This window comes from Branchiostoma floridae, chromosome 3 (assembly GCF_000003815.2).
Source record: "Branchiostoma floridae strain S238N-H82 chromosome 3, Bfl_VNyyK, whole genome shotgun sequence".
NCBI classification, from domain to species: Eukaryota; Metazoa; Chordata; class Leptocardii; order Amphioxiformes; family Branchiostomatidae; genus Branchiostoma; species Branchiostoma floridae.
The window spans coordinates 20,985,594-21,003,487 of NC_049981.1; the positions used below are offsets into that span (position 1 = coordinate 20,985,594).

Here is a 17,894-nt window from a genome sequence, read left to right on the forward strand (position 1 = left end):
ATTCTAATTATCAAATCTCATTATGGTCGCTGTAAGGTCGTTCAGCCGTCTGGTGGAGAGAGGGCCTTTTAACGCTTTAGCTTCCATGCAATACCTGCATATTATACCCTGTAAAGAGTTCGTTATCCCAGTTCACCCCACACAACCCCTGTTCATTTCCGTATGCTTCATACCAACCATATGCTTCATACCAACTAATGATAGCGATAGAAAAAACGATACTCGTAACACCCAGGGACAAAAAAAACTTTTAAAAATGTAACCGTCCTTGAGGAGGGGGCCATACTGCGTAAACATGTATATCAATTCTAATCTCCAAGCAGATGGCATAAGATAGTATCATAAGCTGGGGAAGGAGTTTAGGCAATTAACTCCTCTGCCGGCTAAACTCCTTCCCCAGCTTATGATATTATCTTATGCCACGCTTGGAGATTATATCAATTCCTTGTGAGTTTCATATTTACATTTTTGGGCTTAGTTAAAGTTTGCGAGGGGGCTTGATATACCGTATACGTGCAAGTGTGACCCCCTCCCCCCACCTTCAAGTTGAAATATGTACTGCGTTAATATGCAGTGGAAAAGAAGCAGGTGTGCCTTAGACGAACATCATACCTTTGAGTGACAGGACAGACACCACGGACACGACGAGCCACAACATCCTGCTTGTGTTGCCGGACAGCTCGCGAGGAAGAATATTTTAGAGTTTGTTTTCTGGTATCCTTATATATCCTTGTCGTACTCTGATGCCCTTGTCACACTTGGCCTTCAACGCCTGTCGGAACGCAGACTGACTCTGTGCCAGGACTTTGCCCTTGCAGTATCCAAATCTGCAAGATATGCCCCTTGACTGCCCCCAGCCCGTAAACAGCCATGCAGTATGCAGCTCAGGCGCACTCGGCCATACAAACTGCCAGCTGGTACTAAGCGGTACCTAGATGTTTGAAAATTGTTCTAAATAAAGAGATATTCGTATTGTTACTTTCCCAATGTTTCCAACAAATATGAATAGGTTCAAACATGTTCAAACTTTCATTTTTAATTGTTTGAACAAGTTAGAACTAGATGTGACTGAAAAACTCTTTTACTTTAAATAGTTCAAACTTATTACAAATATTATTTTAAAACCCTCTCGGTGACTCGGAATTGACTCTAATGTACAAAAAGACTGTCAAGCAGTGCAATTCAGCCCCTCGGGCTACAAGGCTGCTTTTAATTTGTAATACTTGTTTTGAACAATAAAACAGTCTACTACTACTAACTACCACATATGCAATTATTTCTTATCCCACCCAGCCAACCACTTTTCCCTAAGTCATCTCATCTCTATTTATAATCTGGTCAAATATGTGTTCTGCATTAAGCAGATAGTCGAATGAATTATCGCCTTTTTCAAGCATTATGGTAGCATTTCAACCGGAAAGGTCGTAACCTATTAAACCATACAGATGAATGCATATTTGTTTCTTCTTGTTTTTGACAAACCTCTCAATCGCATATTACTGGGGAATGTATCAGAGGTTATTAACTGCGAAAAAGTAGAATATGCAAATACAGGTGAAATCATCATTTAATTTCCAAGTGAATTCTGTGTATCTTTATATGGTTAGAATCATAGCTGAATGAATAAATGTATTTAGAACTGTACTCAGTTTAGTGGCTTCAAAATCATCGTAAGTCGTGTACCCAATAAGTTTAGTGTCACATTTTACACGAGCCAATTTCATCTATCCATAATCTTAGCTGTACATGTATCCAGTCTTAAGCTCAAACGTAAAAGTATTACTAGTACTTCAAGAAGGGCGTTATAGTGTAGAAGACTTCGTCATGCTCTACACACCCTGCAAGCTGTTCTAAGGCATTCAAATGTTCATAAGAGAAATCTGACTTCAACATTTTCCCTGGCCATTGTTTTAATGTTTAGCGCGTATACGTTTGGTCACAATCGTCGTAGGTAGTCAAACGAATTTGATGGGTTGAACATTCAAGCAGGCTGTGGCAGAAGCAACCACCACCAAGAATCTAAGCCAGCCTGTCCCGTAACAAGCTTACAATTCTATACGATATATGCACGACTTTCCCAAGAATGTCATTGGTTTGCGGTCGTACGACCGTCGTACGGCGAGTGTGACCAGGGCAATACCTTCCGTATATGAAAGGCTACATTGGTTGCATGTAGAACAAATAAACGCAGACAACACACAACATGGACAGATATTAATGGAGAGGCAATCTGGAGAAGCAAGCAGTCCTGCAGTAACCTACACAGACGACTCCGACATTATGATAGGGTCGTCTACTTCGTCTATTGTAGCAAATATGCTGGAGTCGGGTCGCTGGTCCACGAAGCCCCGTCTGTTTCTCCGGAATGACCTCGTTCGCGAGATGGACTGGCTTTTCTTCCTCGCGTCTAGATCGTCAAACCCACACCTCTCGGTGAAGGTGTTCCCAAACGTACCGTTCTTGTTGAAGAGGCGGTAGACTTGAAGCCACTTGTCCAGCTCGGGGTAGCTCTTCCGCACCCGCGGTTGGGTGAGGAGGTGAGAAGCGCCCCAGTGCGGTCGTGCTTGGTACTTCTCGTAGAGGAGCTCGTCGATGACCTTGTGAAATTGTGCAGCTCCGTACTCGCCAGGAAGAAATGGTACCTGGAATTGACATGCAATCTTAGGGTACACATAATATTTCAGTATCAAAACCGAACCGAGTCTTTTCTAGAATAGAATCAAGAAGTCAAATATCTCATACTTCAAAGAACAAACATTTTTAGAGTTTTTGAGAATATCTTCTAGTTATTCATTAAAGCAATGAGCTTTTATATCAGATACAAAAGCTCCTTGATTATAGTGAATTTCTCGCTATTCTGTCTATACATTTTCTTGCATATGTAATTCTACCCAGGCACACTTGCCATCCTTGTGAATTTATTCCCCCGGCTAACTCACCTCCTGTAGCCCTAACTGAAACGACGTTCAAGCCGGGTTAACATTGGACCTCAGTCCAGGAAAAAAACAGAACACCCACAATGAAAAACAAACAAACCGACAGCTATACTTAACAGAGGTTAAAAGAACGCCTTTCTGTACCTCAATGCAGCCGTAGTGGGTGATGGATTCCTCTGCCACACGGCTCTGACAGGTCGGGCTGAGGTAAAAGTCGTCTGCTTCCAGGACCCGGCATGCAATGGGCAGCAGAGAGAAGTGCTGACACTTCGTTCCGTACGTCACCGCCATGCTGATGACGTCAGCCACCGCTGCTTCAAGTTCGTCCAGAGCCACAAACCATTCCATACTGACAACACTAGAAAGAAACACATCATAACATAACAATAAAAGATACGATAATGATATAAAGCTTGAACTATGAACAACAAAGTTCTTTATTCATAACCAGGGAGTTAACATAACTGCCTCAAGGTACGGCAGCAAGGGACGCTTTTAACAAATGTGGTCCCGAACGCAAATGACCGCATTTATTTGTGAATCGGTTGAGAATAGAGCTTTATTATTCAGCTAACCTGATGAAACTATTCAGGCATGATATGGAGGTATCTGTAGTACATCTATATGAAAGCTTTCTGTTATCAATTTCTTAATTCAAAAACATATAAATATACCTCACAAATGACATTCAAAACAAGGCATAGCTTTGGGTATGGGCAATTGCTAATAACAGCTGGGGATACTTTTGAAATTTATTGCATTACTGTAATCTGACGTTTCATTGACAAGTTTCAATAAACCTTACTTGACATCAGGAGTGAGCTGCAGGACTTTGTGCCACTGATGAACGTAGCTGCTACGGTGTGACAGCATCCGGATGGTATTTTTGGTTACCATGGGGACCTGACGCGCACAACAGGACGTACCGCACAGCAAGGTGGTGGCCATGCAGTCATTCTGTGAAGAAACACGGTGTTAGACACTCGTAGTGCCTATTGGCACATAGGCCAGCAAGTTTCCTTGCTTTTGTAGCATGGTATATTTGTACGGGGAAGATTGATATACATGCCTTTACGTCTTAGAATTTATGAAACTACATGTTACGTACTAATATTTATGCGACGAACTGACCTGTAAGATACGGCATCCAAGCAATCCCCTGCTCCCGGGGCAGCAGGGGCAGCAGTTGTGGCTAGCCGGCGGGTCTCCTGTCCTCTTTCCGCCGAAATAGATCCCGTGGATGACCGCGTACCCAGGCTCGACCTGGCCCCGTGTTGGGTCGGGAATAGGGTGCAACACGAACGTGCTGAACTCGTGATCGACAGTGTACATGTCGACGAACCCCGAGGGGAAGGCGAAGCAGCCCGACAGCCGCTCGCCGGGCCACGAGATCTCGATCGGGGTTCGGAACTCCTCGATGTTGAACGAAGGCTCGCAGCGGATGGTGATGGAATAGATGACCCCCAGTGACCCGAGCCCCACGGCCACAGCTCGGAACACTTCGGTACTGAGGATGACGATCGGCTCGCTTCGCACGTTCGCGTTTCGGACTCTGTCGCGGATGTCGTCGAATGGAACGTCGATCTCCTGATTGGAAACGTTGCACCGGCGAATCTTCACTTGGATTCCTCCTTCGATTATCATGTGCAATTCCACCACCGAGTCCGCCTGGGGATACAGCAGCATGTTAATAACTTGGAAAAGGCTTAGGCTTTCGCAGACCTAAAAGAAGAAAAAAGTGACGTCGAAGAATAACTCCGTCAAATATGTAATGTAGAGTTTCTTCACTTTTTGTGTGTGAATTTCTTGCTAATTTCTGCCCTTCATAAAAGACATCTGATGTATGCTCTCCCTTACCAGGATCTTTTTGGCATACCCGGACCCGTGCCCGCCGGTGCTGATGAGCCCGCCCAGGGTGTGCCCGGAGAAGTTGCCGTACGCAGGCACGGCCAGGCCGTAGACGTGCTGGAGTTCACGGGCGAAGTCGTCCGCCAACATCCCCGCCTCCACCACCACGTGATGCACGTCTGTCTCTGGACTGTGGCGCACCAGGACCCGGTCTAGGGTCGTCATGTCTGGGTGGGATGAGATAACTTAAATCCCATTTTCACTGGACGGCAATCGCTGAGCGATCGTTAAACGACCAAATTTGGATTTGTATGACCCTTAATTTTATCATTGGAATATGACGCACGAAGTAAAAGTATGACAGAAAACATGGTTATGGAAAAATATTCATTCTCTATGTATTAACGTGTTGAGCGACGTGTCTAATCTTTGGTCGCTCGGCGTTCGCCCCGCGGTCGCAGACTCTACTTGAAAGGGGGCGTTAGTTTTATGACGCCAGCTTTGAGTATTGTTCTCCAAATCTGTAACATTTGAGTGGATTACTCTATTTAAATAGGCAGTATACGTATATTTATGCTTGCTTGGGAAAATTACTCCGTTCGTAGTTTAAAGTAGTAATTTTTGGTAACAATGGGGCTGAGTTCCTTATTGACAATTATTGGACTTAGATAAGGTTTGAGGCCGAAGAAGTCATTTTTTGTGTGAGATAAACAGGCTTCACATCGGTGGGTCAAAATCTTTAAAAACATTCTTCCGGAAATTTTTACCAAAGTCAAAAATGTCAATACGAACAGATAGACGTGATCGCCGTCTAAGAATTCATTACCCACCAATCAGGATGTCCTCCACGCTGGTGAGTGTGACCCTGGCGTGACCTCGGCCCACCGCGCGAACCCGCAAGTCGTTGTCCTGCGCATGCTTGCAAACGGCCGCGATCTGCTCCACCGGTCCAAGGCCAAGGTTAAGGTCGTCTGGGTCCAAGGTCAGACCTGAGAATAAAAATGCAAAATAAACCCTGTGTCTGGTGCCATGACACGATTGATCCGCTATCTTTACTTATCATCCTCAACAACATAACCGAGTAAATTCGATGTTGCATCGGTTCAAGGTAGACCAAACAGGCTTGATTTTTCTGTTGAGCTTTTCAGGCATGTATCGAAAATTCTGACCCTAGCTTATTGCATATAGAGCACGAGATATCAAAACCGGAAGTTCTAATGCTATACCAAGGATAGCCGCTATCGAGCTTAAAATCTGATCATTTATTCGACTGGACATGACCTGACCACATGCCAAGTTTCATGACAATCCACCTGCTGCTTCTAGGATCAAGGAACTATGCTGCTAAACCATATATACATACACTACCCAAAACATATATACAGACATTACCCAAAACATAACCTACCTGGCACCGGTAGTTTGCGGACTCTCTGCTGATTTGGTCGGAAGAAGGCGACCAGGGGCTGCACCACCTCCTTGCCGTCCTGGCTGTAGAACACCGGCCTGTGATCGTAGGAGCAGAGGCGCAGGCAGGGGAAGCAGCACTGTTGGCGCTGGCGCAGCCCGAAACAGCAGTCTACCACTGTGCAGGTGTTCCCCATCCTCCTGGAACCCCAACAACAATAGCGTTACAGCAGTTAGAAATCTGCTAACAACAGTGAGACATCTGCTGAAATATAAGCTCATAGTCATTATATTAGTTGGTAGTACAAACAGTATACTGAGAAGAGAGAGTACGCTCGTAAAGACAATGAAATAGTCGTATGTCTTCTTCGGTATGACGTCATTTGGCCCAGTGGTTTTGCTGGCGGACACGAGATCGTCACGTCAAGGGTTCGATCCCTGTCATTCCTGACTAGACATTGTATCTTTGGGAGAGAAACTTTAAACGACTTTCCACACACCACTCAGATGTGAAGACGGGTGCCTGACTTCTGTCGGGGAGGCAATAGGAGGTGAAAGAAAAGGGTTGAGCTCCGCCTCCAATACCGTGCCCTAGACACAATGGATAACAACTCACTGTCCCTACTCTATTGCCCCAACGTTAAGGTGCTACCTTAATTACTTATCTTTTACCTTTTTAATGTACACTAAAGAGGAATGTAACTACTAACCTACCAAAGGCGTGTCACCGCGAGTTGAAGTGTATGAAAGCAACACACTACACGTGTACAGGCAGCAACGGTGTTTAACTACAGCTGGTACTATAGTGTGATAGCCTCAGGCCATGCCAGACGACCACTTGTGTTACGGACCAATGAACGTTGAACGTTACGGTCACAGATGGCGTCTTTTTATGACTCTGGTATCACAGTTAGCGATATGCAATGCATATGTGCATTCTTTTGTTTAAGCTGAATAAGAGCAAGAGCAGTTTTGTTTAGGTTTCGTTAATTTTATCGCATTGTCATCGATGACATTTTGCGTAATCTCCATACAAAGGTATCTCCCCCTTCTCTCTCTCTTTCTCTCTCTCTTTCTCTCTCTCTCCTTCATCCACTCTCCCCTTCCCCCATTAGTCTAACTATTTGGCCGTTGGGGCACCACTGAGCCCCCCCCCCCCCCCAACACACACACACACAAAGTACTACTGTTGCTCATTGATGCAAGCAGACCGCTACTCCGTAAAAGTATCAAGTGTAACAACCAACTTCATATACGTTTTTCCAGCCTACATTTTCTGAGTGTACAATACAATAAATGGTATCTGGTGACTACTGTTCGTCGCACGTCCCCTGTGGTTGTTTAAAAGTCTGTTTGAAGCATATGTCAGACAGTGGCAGCAGATGGTCCCTATCGTCAGCACCTTTGTTACATCATTCCCCAAGGATATCATGATCGGCATATGGATGTCCAGGGACCGCCATTTCGGTGGAAATGGGAGATTTGGGGTTCCAGTTGCCAATTGCTTAATAAGGCCACGGAAGGTAGATTTTATGAATGACATCCTCCGCATACTCCAAATTCAATTAGAGACGGCGAAAGAACAAAATGGGTAAAAAAAGTTGTGCGGTAGACTGGTATCATTCATAAAGTTAGCAATTACAGTCATGGCTATGGCGCAATTACATTTTACTTCTACGGTCATTGCTACAAGTTTCTCTCTAGTGTCACTTGTACAAGCATTCTATGCAATACAGGATACCATTGCATAGAAGCCACTAGGGGCCAAAACCTATTCACTTTAAGCCTCCTCAAGAACTACCCGCATACCAAAAATGAAGACATTCTGTCTACGCTGTCTCGAGTTATAATGTTCACACAATACCACACACAGACAGACACACACACACATTTATGAATTTTTTTGCACTTTTTGAAGAAAACAATTCTGTATAGTTTGATAGGTTTTAGCTTCGTTTCAAATTCAAGTGCTTTCTTACTGCCTTTGCCCATATACAATACATATATGAAATACTTTGAAAGTTGTTGCACATGTTTTGAAGAACACAATTCTGTATACGTTCATACATGTGTCAATTGATTTAGATTTTATCCAAATATGATGAACAATTCTATACAGTTTTATGGAATTCTTTGGGCCCCATTTCCGCTTCATGTTGCAAAAAATACAACTCTATTTCCATATCAAACCTCACCCGTCTGACCTATGCTGAAGTACTTTATGATGATGTGGCGTAATTGGCACAATTCGCGAATCTGTCTCATCAAACCTTATGAATAATTCATGAATTTCTTGAGATCTGCGTTCAATTTACCCTCCCTGCGTATCTGATAGATCAAATTACAAGACGTTAACGAAATTAGCAAAGATTTTCCATTGAGTGTGAGTTTTGGATGATATGAAAAGAAAACAGCCTGCAAAATTTAACGGACACCAGAAATACTACCCTTACAATTCCAAGTATCCCGTAACGCTCATTTCATGAAAAAATCAAATATAATGAAAAGCGATACATGAAACAAAGTCACTTTCAAGAAACACCTACATTTTCATGTTCTGTGTTTCATGTCCAGGTTTGGGTCTAGTTTTCCGTCATATTCCGTCATACTTTACTTTCTGTGCAATTGTTGGGTCATGCATACAATAACTACAAACTATAACGTTATAGCACTAAAACTTAGGTCATTATCCATGCAGTTGGGCATTCTCAAATTCAAATAATGGCATCAAATACTTATAACGTAGCACCATAATCGGAGTGACGAACATGATAAAGAAACCTGTACCTTCTGTGAACGCTGTGCACCTTGCTGTGACGAGCAGTCAGAACTAGAAGTCAGACTGCTACGGTAATACACCAGGTGGACTCAGTCAGGCGGGGATAGAACAGCGCCGATGAACACCCAGCCTACCGAGACTGTGGCGTGCGTGCCTGTGGGTGAGACACAGTGGAACGGCAGATGGTCCACCGTCAACTGAGTGACGCTGCGGGAAGAGTTGATCAGATTACCGTGTGGGAGACGTTATCAGCGCTAACACACCACTTTCCCATGTCTGTCAAACATGGCTTCATCATTCCCAACGGGAAGGGATAGCCTACAAAACGGTCAAAGTGCGCTTTTATGATGGATTCAATACATAGATTTATCAATTTTATCTATATTCTTCAACGAATGAATGGATCTTTAAGTACTGGATGAGGCCACGGCAAGTACGTTTTACGGATGACATACTCTACATGCACACTCCATATCTAATGCACATTTCCGCAATTAGCATTTGAATGTATGTAAGACACTAAGGAGAAGTTCGAGTGCAAAGGTACAAGAAAGGTCCCAGAAACGTGGTAAGAAATAGAATTGTCCCAATTTTTCCTATGCACCTCATGCATGTTTTAACATAGTGCGCTTAGGACAGCTCATGGATAACTGAAGATGAAACAGAGCAAGACAAAACTTCAGATGTAAAATAAGAATTTTTCATTAAGACTACGAAAGTGACCTGGTTCGTACATGTTAACTTCACTTCACTAGTACTATTCAGGGACTGTACAGTATCAACATTTGGAGAGAAAGAAAGAAACGAAATGTATGGTTTGTACAGTTTATTTACAAAAATATGAAAACAATAAACGGGCCTAAGTGAAGTTCGGATAAATCGTTAAAACAGTTTAATACAATTATTCAATCAATCCACAAATCGCCAATAGTATAAAAGTGCTGTATCAAAATCGATCTGTAGCTACATAGAAATTTAAGGCACATTTTCGTTCCCTATCTAGCGAGGGATGTGTATTACATGGTATTTACACAATAAGCACAACATACATAAAGTCCAAAAGTCACTGTACCATAGCCCTAGTTATATAGTATTCCATAGCACTGTGTTTGTGCCGAATTCATAATACTAAACTTTGTGAGATCGCTTTTTTCTCCAGTAAATCTGATGAGTAACACCACCATTCGACTGGGAGTAGGATGGCGACCTCGCTGCGAACAAGCTCCTTGAAAGAGCGCTCAACGAATTTCATAGATAAAAACTTTTTTACTGTTTTCTGCCGTGATTCTACGTTTTGTATGATATTCCATGGACTGCACAAATCCAATTTCGGTTGTAGTGAGATCCCCATCTAGCTAACTAATGATTAACTACTGACAGCCGCATTCATCCACGATCATATCTTCGTGATGTCTAAGGACTACCTCCCCGTGTTCCAGGTACAACATGCTTAAAGCTTTTAACTTAGTGGGGATGCAGCAGGGCATGGGCGCCTTTCCCGGCTTGTGTAAGTTCAAAATGCTGGTCATGACGGCGTGGTTAGTGGGGTGGTAGAGCTGGTCTACCGGAGTCGGACACACGCCTTCACAACGAAACGCGTTGAACCTCTTCGGATAAATGATCCACGTGCCCCAGCCGATGTGGTCGAAATCCACCCAGAACTCTACTTTCTTGCAAGGAGTGTCTTCTTTCTTAGAACTGTCCGTCTTTCCCTTTTTAGACTTCTTCTGGCGTCTCCTATTGGAGCGCGCGACTCGCGTTTCCGCTTGGTGGTCGTGTCTCACGGGGTGTTGTGCGCGCTTAGCCTTCTGGGAGTCTCGGAGTAAGTCGGCCTTTTGGTCCTGGGAGAACACTACCAGACTCACATCTTCGGACAGTTTGATTTCCACCCTTCGTTTCTGTCTAGATTCTGCATCAGGTTCGTCCGTGCCATAGAAATCACTTTCCTCGTCTTCCGAATGACTCTCGTCAAACGACGTGTCCCTTTCCTCACGAACCGGGGACATGTTCTTCATCAGCATCAGCCAATCAGAGGCGTCGGTGCTCAGGTCCCGGGGACGTCGCCTCTCCGGTTTTGACGTGATCTGGATCTCAATGGTGTCCGCGGAGACATTCTGTCGCACCCATCTGTGAGGATTGAGAGAGAAAAACATGTTATCAAAACGAAGAAAAAATTCCTTAGCATGAAATATATCTTGAATTGCCAGCTGACTTTTTTTTAATGTTGATGATATCACATGTGCTCTCATATCGGAACAGGCTGTTCCTGGACCTTTCTTTATACAACATGCAACAGATATTATTACCATTTTCGATTTTGACTAGAAAATAAAACTACCAAATATTACATACCTTGAGAGTTTCTTCGTCAAGTCCACCACTCTCCAGCCGTCCGCGGTCAGGTCTTCTTGGATGTGTTTAAAGCTGGCGATTCGGTGTTTAACCGTGCACGTGGCGCCTTCTTTCTTCTTCTAAAACGGCACATATAAAATACAGAGGTGCTATCAGTGATGTGGAAAAATACATCGTGTCTGATGACGTGTTTATTCGTTCAGATCTAGCAAGAGGCTGGTTCTGACTCCATCGGTGAAACTGTTGATTTATAATATAGCTTCTTAACATGCTCATGTGATAACATTCAGCAATGCGCAAACATGTGCAAAATTCTAGGTAATATGTTGAAGGTGGAGGCCCCTGAGACATAAAAAAACACGTCTAATTTTTTTTTAAATGCAAATCGAGACAATGGTCGAGACGAGAGTACTGTTCAGACATGGGCCTGCACCTTTGACATATTACCCACAATCCTGTCGCTACGAATGCGTACTAGAGACCGTGAATGTCCTTATTAAGTTACTAGTATCTCATCGCTGTAAGATGAACACCCGACACACCTTGCACTTCTTCTCCTCGTGGCTGAAGACACGCACGGAAAGTCTGCGGGGAGGCGAGAAGTGCGGACCGCGCATGCGCAGCTCAGCGAGCCGGATGTCCGTGTCTGGAGAAATGTTGGAGGTGTCGAACACGTAGCTGAATTTTTTGCTACCTTTCTGCTTGGCATCTAGATGGAGAATAAGATAATATTGATACTTAGCGAAACCATTGAACACTACTAGTATATCATAAATATAAATATGGCAAGAACACACGCGAGCTGCTTTCCTGTAGATAAAAAAAGTTAAAGACTATACAAACTAATGAAACTAATGAAAGATTATAGAAGATTTTGACTTTACATCGCCAATCAACGAAATTTTCAGTTTAGTTAGGCAAAAGTAATGAAAGAAAGACTACATGTAAAAATTCTGAAAATTCTTGCATGGAATCTTTTACCGACATAAGTACCAGAGAAATATACTTCCGCTGATAGGAGTATTGTTACACACAACATACACACCCAATACACACACACAAAGCATTGACGGAAGGGCAGAAACGTGGTTATTGCCTTGAAAAGCCTTGGTTAAGCTACATCAAGATTCATATCAGACAGTCTCTTGGTTGATCTGCCTTGCACAAAAATATGAGCCATCATACTGGGTGGGAACGGATGTGACGTTCACTTCCGGATTAGAGCTTACGCTGGATCATGGAGAGGATGGAATTCCGATAGAGGATCTAGAAGTGACCAGGTGAAACGTGATGCTTAGCCGGCTTAGATAATAGAAGAACTTTATTGCACGACATTTGTACATGGTACAATGTATGGCAACAACTATTACACAAAGTACAAAATAGGTGTATAGAATAAGACTTAACATCCTTATTAACATAGCAAAAAGGGCTAAAACAAGATATAATGTTACAATCGAGTTGGGCTAAACATGGCTTTCATTATTCTTTCTAATAACAAAGCAGTCTTTGATATATTTGCCTAACTTTGCAGTATGGGAGTTGTGGCATCTAAAGATATATACAAATCTGTTTTTAGCATCGAGGTTCTTGAAATCTGCTGTAATAGATTCTAGAAATGTGAATAGCTCATTACGTAAAATAGTGTATTTAGAACATTCCATTAAAAAGTGAAATTCATCTTCAATATGCTTTGGACAGAAAGGGCAGAACCTTTGGTCAGGGGCTACATTGTAATATCTGCCTGTTTCAATATTCAATTTATGGCTACTGATTCTTAACTGAGTTATCGCTTTTCGAATTTCAAAATTATCTATATCATAAAGGTATCTTTCTTGTTCATAACATTCTTTTGACTTGCTCAGAAAAGACAGTTTTGAATTGTTTTCAATAGAATTAACCGGGACCAGATCGGGTAGCTTCCGAGATCGAAAACAAAACACAAACAACGTAATAAAATTAGTCATGACCATAACCTGTGTATATTCTATGATCTACACTTACATTTTCGTTTCCACGACCATTTCGGTCGACCGGTCCGGGTTTGGAAATGTGACCTTTATATAGCACAAGAGACTCACAAGAGGGGTAATTAAGTCGTAGTAGCCTGACTGAAATCCCTCTCTCTGACAAGTCTAACATAGGACACATCGGCTCCGCAAACGTGCTGCAGTCCAGTGAGACGTTTTACATGACTGTAGAGAGTCTTGTCTCATTGTGTATCGAGGAGGATAAAATAACCTCCTTGTTGTGTATCAACCAGCATGCATGAGTGGCTATTTGCGAATGCATGGTGTGAATGAGTCATTATGGGGCGGATACCTCGGATTAGAAACGCCCCCAGTGGAGAGATGGAGATTACGATCAGTAATTATCACTGTTTTGCTAATTAATCCTTTACACCTATTCAGAAACTCCGTACTTGTTTCGTCAAATGTTGTCCAATATGATGATAACTCTGGAATGCTTTGCGCGTGTTCTACACCTCTCCAAGCCTTGTAAAACAACTTGAAACTGCTTTGGGGAGTTTTGTGTTTGAAAATTGATTCCGTCGGACAAAGGGAGGTTCTTGTGCATATTTATCATCTGATCATTCCTGTTGATAACGGATCGGCCTTTCAAATCTTGCAGAATCTACCCAGGAATTTTTTTTCCAGTATTTTCTGGACAAAGAAAATGGCACCCTTGATGAACTATCCGGGCACAGTTTTAAACGTGTACTACGTGAACTGAAAGAAATACGAGAAAAATATCGCAAGTCGGATGAAGGAGTCGCATGATCAACATGCATAATGAAAACATTGCCGAGTTTTTACAAACAGTGTGAACGGTCGTTTGTTCCTCGCTGTAACAGAGTAGAATCGGTGTGAAGAAAAGAGTCTTATCTGATCCGTAGACCGATACGCTTGATGTGGGACCCGATGTGTATTACCGTCTCGGACCCAATACACATTTTTGCTGTAAAAGGAAAAACAACACTCTTGTATGGTACCGCTTGTATCGATACCGATTTTTGTTTCACCTTTTCCCTCCTTTTTTTCAGCTGTGGTCTTATCTTATTCCACACAACAGACGAAATTAGGTAATGAAATTGGATTTGGCAATCAAATGATAATTTGTACCATTGCACAGCAGAAAGTATCCACAGGCCACATACAGACTAGTTGATGAACAACATCTGTGGCACTGGTAGAAACGTCGTCCAAATATCTACTTTTAATTCTGAGTACCATTTCGACCTCTCAATGGATCTACTTGGGATGCAATTTCTAAAACACTTGGATGTTTCTTACAACAAGAGTCTGCCCCTTTCTCTTCTTGTCGATACAAAGGTAATCGAAAAAAAAATCATTTGCCTCATCTCAATTGCAAAGCTCCAGATAATTCCGTTAAAACTGACTGACCTTTTAGTGCGAAACTCCTGACGGTGTCGGACGGCAGCGGCAGCGCCTGGTTTTCCTCCCGGGTGACGTTGAGGTCTGTCCCCGAGCTCAGACTCTGGTAGAAGTCGAGCATGAACTCTGGAGTCATCCTCCCCGCCACGGCCATGCCCCGCATGGTCACGTTAACCACGCCGTCGCCATGCTCGTATCTTCCCAGCGTCAGACCCTCTCCGCCACTCGCTCGAAGTAGGCCCGACGCCGCTAGTGTATGCTCGTTCGACAAGCATTCACACTGCAGGAGTTGAACGGCGAAGAACGCGACCGAAGCCGTCAGAAATGTCCCCATGGCTGGGCGCGGAGCTGGCATGTCCGACGCGGTGTTGGTCTCGGCCTGCCTGCTGCATTAACTGATTACCACTCCTTATAAGTAATATAACCCAGATTCCACCTCTTTAATATTCATGACGCGAGGCGAAAGACAAAGGCAAGGCGGGAGGTGATAGGGGACAATGAAGTGTCAGACATTCAGCGGTCTTCATTTTGGTCTTTTGATGGTATGGAAAGCAAACCGTGTCTTTGACGGGAAAATGACACACGATTTCAAAGTTCAAAATGATTTTTTGCTCCTCCAGAAACCTCATCACGTTGTAATTATCATCTTATCTTAATTACCCCATGACTGGTAATTAGCTCACCGTCCGGTTTTTAGACAAGCTAAGTGACTTGTCGATCGACCATTGACGGCCTATAAAAGAGCAATCAACAAACGCCATACAAACACGGTGAGTACACAGACAACACGGCCAGGCTTTAGTTACGGCTCTTCACAGGCACCTTATCACTCCGATAATCCGCCATCTTATACGCCTTTTGTTCACGGCGATCTCCCAACACCGTTAAGTACTTACTTTAACACCATTAAATATCCGGGCAAAAAGTCACTTCGAAAAAAAAAAAGAATCGAAAATAACATCACAGGCTTTCTGTGTCGTGTTAATTGTCCACGTTCCCCTTCTCCCTTACCTAACATTATTACCTGGTGTCGCCTGCGAAGCAATGATAATAATGGTTTCAATTTTGGTAGACATTCCTGAAATGCCTTATTTATACTTGACATAGTTGTGTCCCAAAATTTGAGTTGTACACCTATTTCTTGGTGAAGCTAAGTACTCACTGATGCCGACAATGGTTAGTATGATCAAGGACAGGAAGGAGGGTGTATGATGGGAAGATATCGATCAGGGGATTAGGACTTCCATAAATGCCCTAAAATACCCTGCTTCCGCCACGATAAACTTATCATAAAGAGCCCACCACACTTGCAACACAAAGAAACTTCATGACACACAAGTATAGTATGCGAATTGCAAAATAACGCGTACTTGCGCTTAGTGTCCATTTTGAAGTTAAGAGTTAGGAATAAGACCCTTCTCTGAAACAAAAAATTAAGAAGTAACAGTGATAGAAGTTAAGTATTTTGGTCCCATGAGGGTTGGATTTCTCATTGATTGGTAAGATCTCCTTGGGAGGTACACAGCTTAGTGGTGTTTTCACACCTAGGTTTATGTATCGTCAGTGGATCAACAAGATTAACTCGGTATCACCTGGTCTCACAGTGGAGTGACAGTCAACAACACTGTACTATGTATTGGCAATCTACAAGTTGATTTTACGGACGGCAAAGCGTTAGCTGATGGTCAAGAGCAAGGAGCTTTCATCGACAGGTGATGAAAGCTTCTTGGCAGACTTCTTGGAGCGCTGACGTTTATTTTGGGGTTGGAGGCGCTGATTTGCAACATGAGTTAACGCCCGTAGTTTCCGTGCTGGCATTAGAGATCATTAAATTTTGAGACCATTAGCCCATGTTGAAAATTGCGCATCATCGCTCCCCACCAAACCAAACGCCAGTGTTTCAAGTCTGCGAAGGAGGCTTTATCTTTCACACAGCCCCGCTTAACGCTACCTCTACGGTGCTAGGAGTGTATCCGCCCACCCAGTTCATTGGCGCAAGCCGGGGAAAATTTTACAGGGTTGCCTTTACCCGGAGGGCCAGTTAAACAATATCCTGCCACTGCAGACTTATGTTTAGTAGGTTGGGCCCGGTAAAACACCAATAAGCCATCCAGTAGAGAGTGGTGACCAGGCTATTTAAAGGTTGCGACTGTTGGTCAGTAATTACGACTTTGCCCCCCCCCCCCCCCTCGACATCTGCTTGGAGATTATGTATTGATTGGTGGCTCTTTCAAACATTCTGTGCAGAAACCAACATAATCTCCAAGCAGATGTTGGGGCGGGATATTGTCCGGTTTTCTGCTGCCGAGCTCCGGCGTTTGGGGCGGGTGCTTATAAAGATCTGCAACTTCTTGTAGATCATCATCAAATAACAACATGTCAATAGTATTGGGACCTTTTTTGGGGGTATAAAAATTCAAACTATTTTAGACAAGCAACTTTGATCAAAATCACAATTTATTGAAAACAATAAAGAATGATGATCCAACCTACCTATAGATTCATGGTATCAAATTTGTCAAGACAGCTCACAAAGTTTCAAGAAAGGAATAATTCTCTCCTGAATCATATTATCGATCTATAGAGAACATGCATCTTTCTAGGGATGAAATTTCCTAAGTGCATTTATCATTGAGAGGTTTTAAGATGATAAGTACTGAAGTATGAAAAATGCATTCAACAGATGCAATGTACTTACTACAGTTTACATGAACCACATTTAGTAAAGCAGGGTAATCAATTACATTCATCACATTTTATAAACTACAGCTTCTTTCAAGTGGGTAGGATTTTGAAAAAGATACTTTTTTTTTACATATTTTGTACATTCTCATCACAGTGACATACAATTCTGAACATCTGTACATCTATATCCTGCAACCACTGGAGCCAAAAGTACACTATGTAGCTTTTATCCTAGAGTGATGATAATCAAATCACTGTTAGGTAGTATGTAAGACTTGTCTACACTGTACTATGTCCCCGCATATATTCAAGTCCGTATCAGTTATGTATTGACCTTTTTTGGCCTAGATAAAATTTTGGGGAAAGCAGTTGTTTTCTACTTTGACGCATCGCTATCACTGTATGTGCAGCCTGGTTATCGAACAGAAAATAATTCTTCTGCCGCAAACTTTACCTAAGACAATAAATGCCAATACACAACTCATACCGACT

At 42.9% G+C, this 17,894-nt stretch overlaps 3 protein-coding genes across 3 annotated transcripts in view; all 3 read right to left on the minus strand.

Moving 5' to 3' along the window:
- The window catches only part of LOC118412338 (chymotrypsin B-like), a 13,367-nt gene extending 12,585 nt beyond the window's left edge, over positions 1-782 (minus strand). The window contains exon 1 of the mRNA XM_035815137.1: positions 613-782. Coding sequence (XP_035671030.1) covers positions 613-658 — 46 coding nt within the window. The 5' untranslated portion in view covers positions 659-782. The remainder of the gene's footprint in view (positions 1-612) is intronic.
- Positions 783-1,549: 767 nt separating this feature from the next.
- Positions 1,550-9,157, minus strand: LOC118412674 (L-gulono-1,4-lactone dehydrogenase-like). Its single transcript, XM_035815684.1, has 8 exons — positions 8,979-9,157; positions 6,193-6,392; positions 5,615-5,773; positions 4,794-5,011; positions 4,068-4,604; positions 3,742-3,893; positions 3,081-3,294; positions 1,550-2,642 (listed from the first exon to the last, which is right to left on the minus strand). The coding sequence occupies exons 2-8, from the start codon at positions 6,386-6,388 to the stop codon at positions 2,259-2,261; spliced, it is 1,860 nt and encodes a 619-aa protein (XP_035671577.1). The 5' UTR covers positions 6,389-6,392; positions 8,979-9,157; the 3' UTR covers positions 1,550-2,258.
- Positions 9,158-9,781: 624 nt separating this feature from the next.
- Positions 9,782-15,125, minus strand: LOC118412021 (nodal-like). Its single transcript, XM_035814606.1, has 4 exons — positions 14,727-15,125; positions 11,865-12,031; positions 11,323-11,441; positions 9,782-11,097 (listed from the first exon to the last, which is right to left on the minus strand). Exons 1-4 carry the CDS (start codon positions 15,070-15,072, stop codon positions 10,341-10,343), a joined length of 1,389 nt encoding a protein of 462 aa, XP_035670499.1. The 5' UTR covers positions 15,073-15,125; the 3' UTR covers positions 9,782-10,340.
- Between the last annotated feature and the right edge of the window lie 2,769 nt (positions 15,126-17,894).